General features: G+C 43.4%; 1 protein-coding gene across 1 annotated transcript; it reads right to left on the reverse strand.

The window, feature by feature from the left end:
- Positions 1-2,104: 2,104 nt before the first annotated feature.
- Positions 2,105-9,872, reverse strand: LOC120030513 (prospero homeobox protein 1-like). The gene is made up of 5 exons (XM_038975921.1): positions 9,367-9,872; positions 4,534-6,300; positions 4,285-4,392; positions 3,201-3,413; positions 2,105-2,593 (listed from the first exon to the last, which is right to left on the reverse strand). Exons 2-5 carry the CDS (start codon positions 6,265-6,267, stop codon positions 2,420-2,422), a joined length of 2,229 nt encoding a protein of 742 aa, XP_038831849.1. The 5' UTR covers positions 6,268-6,300; positions 9,367-9,872; the 3' UTR covers positions 2,105-2,419.
- Between the last annotated feature and the right edge of the window lie 406 nt (positions 9,873-10,278).

Genomic DNA, 10,278 nt, shown 5'->3' on the forward strand with positions numbered 1-10,278 from the left:
CTCACAAGTCCTCAACTGGCAACTTCATTAAATAGTACCTGCAAAAACCAGTCTCAACGTCAACAGTGAAGAGGCGACTCCGGGATGCTGGCCTTCTAGGCAGAGTTGCAAAGAAAAAGCCATATCTCAGACTGGCCAATAAAAAGAAAATATTAAGATGGGCAAAAGAGCAGACACTGGACAGAGGAACTCTGTCTAGAAGGCCTTCATCCCGGAGTCGCCTCTTCACTGTTGACGTTGATCTAATCAGATCACACACTCTTACCAAGAGACCTTACTGACTCCAATAGTACTGCCAAACTCACAGGGGTCTGGTGAGAGAGAGGGAGGGAAAGAGAGGGAGTGATGGATAGAGAGATTGAGGGAGATTCTCAGGAGGTCAGAGGGGAGGGACCTCTGACTTTCTCATCCAATAGGTTTTGGAGATGAAGCGAGAGGACGCGACGAGTATCCAATTGAGATTCACCCTGAGAGAGGGAGAGGGGTAGAGAGGAGGGTTAGATAGAGAAAGAGAGTAATGGAGAGAGAGAAGAGAATGGTAGGTTTGTGTGTTAACTTTCCTGTCATGAGAAATTAACCAGTCACCCTCCGTGTTCCCTCTTCAATCCTCCATTTTATTTCTCAGTGTTTTCACCACTTCCTTCCTTCATTTATTACACTGATTTTATGTCATAACATCAAAAGCATGTGTGTGTGTGTGTGTCATAACATCAAAAGTGCGTGTGTGTGTGTGTGTCATAACATCAAAAGCGCGTGTGTGTGTCTATCATAACATCAAAAGCGTGTGTGTGTGTGTGTGTCATAACATCAAAAATCATCAAAAAAGTTGAGGCACAGATCTTGTCATATATTATAAACCATGGAAATACAATTAATATAATAACTATTCTAGATTCCAGTAATTCCATTTTTATGTTAAAAAAAACACAGGAATGCGTATCACAGATTTGACATGTTCACGTGAACTTCAAAAGATCATATTTAAAAAAAAAATGTTTTTAACAACAACAAAACAACAGTATATAGTAAACAAGTAATCAAACAAAAGTGTAACATTCCATTTAGCAGAGAAGACTACGCCGCCACATAGCAGAGCTTTATCGCTGTGGACCAACAGTCTTTCACTAACACAATTTATGAGCCAAGCCACAAGAAAGACAGAGGCCTGTGTCCCAAATGCCTATGGGTCCTCTCGTCAAAAGTAGTGGACTAATTAGGAATTCCACCAGTTTCATGGCAGAACTGAGTGCACGGAGAAAACTTTGTGCACTAATAGTATAGTTATATTACAGTATGGTAATATCATAGTAATAGTGTAATACAGTATGGTAATAGCATAGTAATAGTGTAGTACAGTATGGTAATAGTACAGTACAGTAATAGTATAGTACAGTAATAGTATAGTAATAGTACAGTACAATATAGTAATAGTACAGTATAGTAATAGTACAATATAGTAATAGTATAATTACAGTATAATAATTGTTTACTACAGTTACAGTATAATAGTATACAAATATTGTAAAGTAGTATAGTACAGTATTTGAGTATAATAGTACAGTATAATAGTATAGTAATACAGTATAATAGTATAGTACAGTATTCGAGTATAATACAGTATAATAGTACAGTATAGTATAATAGTATAGTGATACCACATAGTATAGTACAGTATAATAGCATAGTACAGTATACTAGTACAGTATAGTATAATAGTATAGTAATACCGTATAATAGTATAGTATAATAGTAATACAGTATAATAGTACAGTATAGTATAATAGTAATACAGTATAATAGTATAGTACAGTATAATAGAATAGTACAGTATACTAGTACAGTATAATAGTATAGTAATATCGTATAATAGTATAGTAATACCGTATAACAGTATAGTATAATAGTATAGTAATATCATAATAGTACAGTATAGTAATATTGTATAATAGTATAGTACAGTATAGTAATATCGTATTATAGTATAGTAATATTGTATAATAGTATAGTACAGTATAGTAATATCGTATAATAGTATAGTAATATTGTATAATAGTATAGTACAGTATAGTAATATCGTATAATAGTGTAGTACAGTATAGTAATATCGTATTATAGTATAGTAATATTGTATAATAGTATAGTACAGTATAGTAATATCGTATAATAGTGTAGTACAGTATAGTAATATCGTATAATAGTGTAGTAATTCCATTAGACCTTCCTTGCTCCCTCCATTATAGGTCACATGTTCTATATGTTTAATAATGGCAACATGTCATTGTTGTTCATCAGGTCACGGTGTGTTTGTGTGACCTCTCCTCAGCCAATAGGGCGGTGTGTGTGTGACCTCTCCTCAGCCAATAGGGTGGTGTGTGTGTGACCTCTCCTCAGCCAATAGAGCGGTGTGTGTGATCTCTCCTCAGCCAATAGGGCAGCCAGGAAGTCTAAAACTATCCGGTACAGGACTATCTAGTTTGCAGATCATCTTGTAAATAGATTTCTTCCAGCAGGGGTCGCTGTCACGTCCTGTCTGTATGGCTGTGAAGAACTCCCTCAGAGCTAACTCTGCTATCTCTACAAACCTGTCAGGAACCTAGAGACAGACAGAGACAGAGAGAGACAGACAGTTAGTCTGTATGGCTGTGAAGAACTCCCTCAGAGCTAACTCTGCTATCTCTACAAACCTGTCAGGAACCTAGAGACAGACAGAGACAGAGAGAGACAGACAGTTAGTCTGTATGGCTGTGAAGAACTCCCTCAGAGCTAACTCTGCTATCTCTACAAACCTGTCAGGAACCTAGAGACAGACAGAGAGAGGCAGACAGTTAGTCTGTATGGCTGTGAAGAACTCCCTCAGAGCTAACTCTGCTATCTCTACAAACCTGTCAGGAACCTAGAGACAGAGAGAGACAGACAGAGAGAGACAGACAGAGACAGAGAGAGACAGAGAGACAGAGAGAGAGAGAGACAGACAGAGAGAGAGACAGACAGAGACAGAGAGAGACAGACAGTCTGTATTGCTGTGAAGAAGTCTGCTGTTCGGTTTGAAGAAGAGGAAAATGGTCATTAAGTTAAATAAAGGTTAAATAAAAAGACATGAATAAAAGTGTATTAATGCGTGTGTGTGTGTGTAGGAAAGAGAGACATACAAACAAGAGTCCAGACCCCTCCTTCCTCACCCCTCCCTCTCTCACACCTACCTGATAGTCGTTGCTCTTGTTATAGTGCATGTTCAGTATGCGATAGAGCTCCGTGTCTCTCCCCAGGCGTAGAGGGGGCTCTCTGCTCTCTCTCCCCAGGCAGGGTGCACCGTCGCGGGCAGCCTGTCTGGCGAAGCGCTCCATCTGGATGTAGAAGAACTCCCGGAAGTTACTGAACCACTTGATCAGCTGGGAGGTCACGCAGCGGTTGAACTAGAGAAAGAGAGAGAGAGAGATGTGTTTTATCTATTTCACTTGCTTTGGCAATTTAAACATGTTTCTCACGCCAATAAAGCCCTTTGAATTGAAGTAGAGAAAAGAGAGCGAGAGAATTGGCTGTTAAATAATAATAATTACTACTGTATTAACTAGTTTCTAAATTGCGATAGAGAGATAATTCCCAAATGTCCAGTGATATCTTCAATAGAGTTCATCAGTGTTGTTGTAGTTAATACATAGTTTCACTAGAGGGCGCACTAATACCTGGACATCAGGGACATGTGTCTAGTGTTAGACCTGTGTGTGTGTGTGTGTAATACCTGGACATCAGAGACATGTGTCTAGTGTTAGACCTGTGTCTTCTGTGTCTTCTGTGTGTGTGTGTGTGTGTGTGTGTAATACCTGGACATCAGAGACATGTGTCTAGTGTTAGACCTGTGTGTGTGTGTGTGTGTGTGTGTGTGTGTGTGTGTAATACCTGGACATCAGAGAAATATGTCTAGTGTTAGACCTGTGTGTGTGTGTGTGTAATACCTGGACATCAGAGACATGTGTCTAGTGTTAGACCTGTGTCTTCTGTGTGTGTGTGTGTGTAATACCTGGACATCAGAGAAATATGTCTAGTGTTAGACCTGTGTGTGTGTGTGTGTGTGTGTGTGTGTGTGTGTGTGTGTGTGTGTGTGTGTGTGTGTGTGTGTGTGTGTGTAATACCTGGACATCAGAGATATGTGTCTAGTGTTAGACCTGTGTCTTCTGTGTGTGTGTGTGTGTAATACCTGGACATCAGAGAAATATGTCTAGTGTTAGACCTGTGTGTGTGTGTGTGTGTGTGTGTGTGTGTGTGTGTGTGTGTGTGTAATAATACCTTGACATCAGGGAAGTAAGTCTTGAGCGTGTTAGAGCTGGGGTATCTAGCATAGAAGAACATCAGTTTGGCTTTCTTCAGATGACAGGGAGACAAACCCTCCTGAGAGTAACCATGGTTAAGGAGTAGTACAGAGACACACACACACACACACATATGAAGAAGCACGGTCACACACACACACACACACACACACACACACATCAATCTCGCTCTTTCGAGCTCCCCTTTCAAAAAAAAAAAGGATATTGAACCCGGTCCGAGATACATCCCCGAATCCATCCCTCCATCCCCTCCTCCTCTCATCCCTCCATCTCCTCCTCTCATCCCTCCATCCCTCTCTCTGTCATGATGCTGCATCCCTCCATCCAGCCGATCCAACCCGCCCATCAGAGCGAGGGAGAGAGGAGGGAAGGAGGGATGAGAGGAGGAGGAGGAGGAGTGCTGGGGGGGGAAAGGGTTCCCCTCCATGTAGGCATCAGAGTTCATAACGTCCCCCTTGTGGAGAGGAGGAAGGTGAGAGAGAGAACGAGTGAAGAGCTGTTGCATGGTGTAGTGGAGGAGGGGGAGGGGGAGCGGGCAGGAGGAGGGGGGGAGGAAGGGGGAGGAGTCCTTATGACGAGAGACAGGGGGGAGGAAGGCGGGGTGGGGGTGAGGTTGACGGAGAGGGGGGAGGGGGTGAGAAGGGAGGAGAGGGTTGTGAGTGCGGTTGTTAGGGTGGTTGTTGGGGGGCAGAAGTGTGGTTCGGCGGTTGTCGGGTCGACGCGTAACCAACGGCAGCGCTTCCGATTGTTCTCGGAAGGCGTGGGGGGGTGGATCTCCGTTTGGACGGGGGGGTTGCTGGTCATGTGTCGCACCAACTCGCCCCCTCCTCTCCTCCCTCTCTCTAAGGGTTGCCCACCCTCCTCCACTGCCTCCTCCCTCGTTCCCTCTCTCTCCGGACGACAAGATGGAGGGATGGATGGAGGGAGGGAGAGGTTCGTTTTGAGTGTATAGACGGAGGACCCTATCAATGACTCGAGCTACAGCGCTTCCCAGTTCCTGTTTCAAAGCTTGGGCAAACTTCTGACTCCCTCCTCCTCCCCCAAAACCCTCCCACTCCCCCCTCACCACCCCACACCCCATCCACACTGCCGCCCTCTCCAGAACCCCCTCCAAAAACACCCCCCCTCCTCCGTTCACGTTCCTCTTATCTTCCCCCGTTGGTTTCTCGTGATCCCTCGCTTTTCGGTCTCGTTTAGCGACGCTGTAGAAAGGGGGAGAGGGAGGGATGAAGGAAAGAGAAAGATCGTCGATTTCTCCCCCCTCTTCCTCTTCAGTGATCCCTTCTGCTGTCTCCTCCTCCTCTTCGTCCATCCCTCCATCACCATCCTCCTCTCTTCCTCTCCTCCTCCTCTCCTCCTGAGCGGGTCTCTCTCCGAATGCTTTCCAGACTTTCTCCTGCAAGGTCTTCAGTCTTCCTCTCGCCTCTTCCAACTGTTCCTTCAGCTCCTCTCTCTCCTTTCTCCTCTCCTCCCTCCCTCTCTCCCTGTTCCCCCTCTCCACACTCCTCCTTCCTCTCTCCTCTTCTTCCTCTAAGCCTATCTCTCCATCTCCTTTAACTAGACTCTCCAGTCTTAATCTCTTCACTCTCAGCATGTCATAACTCCAGTCCGCCACTAGGGCGGCGCCACTGAGCCTCTTCCCCCCTACCCCTACCAATCCTCCACCCATCCCCTCCTCCTCCTCCTCTTCTCTCTCCATCCCTCCTTCTTCCTCCTCTTCCCTGTTATATCTTTGTGGGTGTAATTGCCCCCCGGACCTCATGGGGACTCCACCAGGCTGCAGCAGGTGGTGGATGAGGGGGTAGGGGGGTCGTGAGGAGGGGTTGGGCGCACCGTGCCCCCCTCCTGAGGGTGTGGGGTGGTCGGAGGGGTTGGGATAGGGGTCGAAAGGAGAGATCAAGGAGGACTGATGACCAAACAGATCAGAGGGAGAATCCATAGCTCTTTCTTTTCTCCTCCTCAATGACTGTTTCTAGAGAGAGAGAGAGAGAGAGAGAGAGAGAGACAGAGAGAGAGACAGAGACAGAGAGACAGAGAGAGAGACAGAGAGAGAGAGACAGAGAGAGAGAGACAGAGACACAGAGAGAGAGACACAGAGAGACAGAGAGACAGAGAGAGAGAGAGAGAGAGAGAGAGAGACAGAGAGACAGAGAGAGAGACAGAGACAGAGACAGAGAGACAGAGAGAGAGAGACAGAGAGAGAGAGATTAAACTGGTTAGAGATCAACATATATTTTACGCCTTTTTTCACAAATGTGAACGTTGCCCAAATGGAACATTCAGGTGACAAACTGAACGTTCCAGAGACATGCCCACTAAACCCATAAACTGAAATACTCACTAAACCCATAAACTGAAAGTTCCAGAGAAATACTCACTAAACCCATACACTGAACGTTCCAGAGACATGCCCACTAAATCCATAAACTGAAATACTCACTAATCCCATAAACTGAAAGTTCCAGAGACATGCCCACTAAACCCATAAACTGAAATACACACTAAACCCATAAACTGAAATACCCACTAAACCCATAAACTGAAATACACACTAAACCCATAAACTGAAATACTCACTAAACCCATAAACTGAAATACACACTAAACCCATAAACTGAAATACTCACTAAACCCATAAACTGAAATACACACTAAACACATAAACTGAAATACTCACTAAACCCATAAACTGAAATACTCACTAAACCCATAAACTGAAAGTTCCAGAGAAATACTCACTAAACCCATACACTGAACGTTCCAGAGACATGCCCACTAAATCCATAAACTGAAATACTCACTAATCCCATAAACTGAAAGTTCCAGAGACATGCCCACTAAACCCATAAACTGAAATACCCACTAAACCCATAAACTGAAATACTCACTAAACCCATAAACTGAAATACACACTAAACCCATAAACTGAAATACCCACTAAACCCATAAACTGAAATACACACTAAACCCATAAACTGAAATACTCACTAAACCCATAAACTGAAATACACACTAAACACATAAACTGAAATACTCACTAAACCCATAAACTGAAATACTCACTAAACCCATAAACTGAAATACACACTAAACACATAAACTGAAATACTCACTAAACCCATAAACTGAAATACTCACTAAACCCATAAACTGAAATACTCACTAAACCCATAAACTGAAATACTCACTAAACCCATAAACTGAACGTTCCAGAGAAATACCCAATAAACCCATAAACTGAAATACTCACTAAACCCATAAACTGAAATACCCACTAAACCCATAAACTGAAATACACACTAAACACATACACTGAAATACTCACTAAACCCATAAACTGAAATACCCACTAAACCCATAAACTGAAATACTCACTAAACCCATAAACTGAAATACCCACTAAACCCATAAACTGAAATACTCACTAAACCCATAAACTGAAATACCCACTAAACCCATAAACTGAACGTTCCAGAGACATACCCACTAAACCCATAAACTGAAATACTCACTAAACCTATAAACTGAAATACCCACTAAACCCATAAACTCACTTTAGTGGAATATGGCAGATCTCTCTCTGTCTGTAGCCTCCTCTCTTCCTCCCCCTTTCCTCACTGTTATGTTATCAGCTCATAGACAGCTGTAAACTCTGTTTATTCAGATTGTGTACCCTCTCTCCTGCTCACCCCCCCCCCCACACACACACACACACACACAGAGAAACAGGTAGCAGTGTGAAAGCAGTAGTCCTACTTGACAGTGATAACAGAGATACTTCACACACACACACACACACACACACACACACACACACACACACACACACACACACACACACACACACACACACACACACACACACACACACACACTGAGCGACACTTCACACACACAGAGGTACTTCACAGTACTTCATATATATATAGGCTAACATACTGGACAGAGGGACAGACAGACAAAAAAAAGTGTCATTTAAAAAAAAGGATTTGTGTCTAGCTATAATCCATAAATTAATTCAACTAAATGTGTGGCTTTTTAACCCTACAGAGAATAGGCCACATCAGTCACCATGGTCACCGTGGTAGCGGGTTATTATAATTCCGTTGCAACATGAACTATATAATCCAACAACCTAAAAATAGATCAATATCAATTATTCAAAGTCCATCTCTGTTAATACAGCGCAGATGGTGGTGTCCAGCTATCCCGCCAGGCAGTCTATGCAATGCGCTTAACGGTTGGAATTATCTAGATACATTCGAATCTATAACCTTTAGATTATCCATCTATGAAATACGGGATTAGGAATGCAGGATATTACCGAAAAAGACCAAATGACAGACTAAACTGACAACAACCCAAATAATGTGGAGAGATGTAGCCTAATGAGAGAGAGATTATTTTTTTAATTTTTTTTTTTACAATTCAGTTTGTTATAAAATGACTATAAAAGTAGACCTAATCGTTGTTGTTAGATTAAAAGGTCTCGCTGTCTTTGAGGCTTCCGCGCCGCGGCTTGGAACATCTGTCCACCGTGAGAGAACCGAACTCCAGTTCCCCTCTGTCCTGACTGACGCATGACCGACTGGGCACACACATCAGTTCAACGTTTAGTTTGATTTATATTTGTTGAGTTGTAAACTAACGTGAATTTAACAAATGTCATCATGTCATTGGATTTCGGTTTAAAAGTTTAGTGAAAAAAAATACGAAATGCCCTAATGTTGATGACTTTTTACAAATCCAAATCAGTTTTCCATGTTGATTTAACTTCATCACATAGATATTTTGAGTTGAACTGACGTGGAAATAACGTTAATCCGACCCGTTTTTGCACAGTTGTGGAGCGACGGGCTGCGGGCACCCATTAATTGTCTGTGCACGTATGTCGCAGTTGATAATAGGTTAGGCTACATAAACATGGACGGACGGACACACGGACGGACACACACACACACATTGGTAGTGCAGTCACAGCAACGGACATACGGACAGTGTGACAAACCAAACATATCATTTACTTTTGACAACTCACTCGACTGGATAACTCCCTGCACGGAAACAGACTGTTTTCTCTCTCTCCGCGAGACTGTTAGAACCGGTTGGTTCTGTTTAGAGTTGTGAGACGTTCCTCTTCCCGTTTTATCGGTCTGCTCTGGTCAGCGCGAGCATCGACTCCGTAGGAAAGCCCTGCGCGCGGTGTTTCCTGTTATTGCTGCTCTTCGTTGCCTATAGCCCTCAATCTCTCTCTCTCCCTCCCTCTCTCTCTCTCTCTCTCTCTCTCGTTTCCGAACATATCTCTGTGCCATCCTCGCGCGCTGTCCTATCGCGGTGTCCGGGTAGGCGTTGAGAGGTGTGCGAGGGCGGGCTCGCGAGGTTGGCATGACCCCCCCATCTCTGTCTCTCTCCCTCACTTTTTCGCTTCTATCCATTATGTAGCAGTCCATCCTATAGGTGAGTGAAAGGTCTATAGGATGAACTAACGACATGCCAAAAACTGAAGTGCACTCTGGGAAGCTGTTCTATTGTAGGATTGGGGATATTGCCAAGAGTAGTTCATCCTACATCTATTAGCTAGTTAGGTGGGCAACTAAACTTCATTCTCTGGGGCAGATTCCTGTCTCCTGTCCTATCACAGAGCAGAGTTCACTCATTGGCCAGGTCTCTCATTGGCTCTTTACAACGACCGTTATAAACCGTTGGTCAGACGCTCACCTGACAGATTGTCTGCTGCACCCTAACCTTAGGCCCTTGTCAAAAGTAGTGCACTATATAGGGAATAGTGTGCAATTTGGGACGAACACCACTGTCGACCGAAACTGGTAGCCTGGATTGAAGGAGTCAATTATTAACTTTTGGATTTTTTTTTTTTTATCTCCAGAATATACACATTGATTTATTTGTAGACAGACATTTATTCACATGTCAGGGGCCTTGACAGCAAACA

This window comes from Salvelinus namaycush, chromosome 36 (genome assembly GCF_016432855.1).
Source record: "Salvelinus namaycush isolate Seneca chromosome 36, SaNama_1.0, whole genome shotgun sequence".
In the NCBI taxonomy this organism is placed as follows: domain Eukaryota; kingdom Metazoa; phylum Chordata; class Actinopteri; order Salmoniformes; family Salmonidae; genus Salvelinus; species Salvelinus namaycush.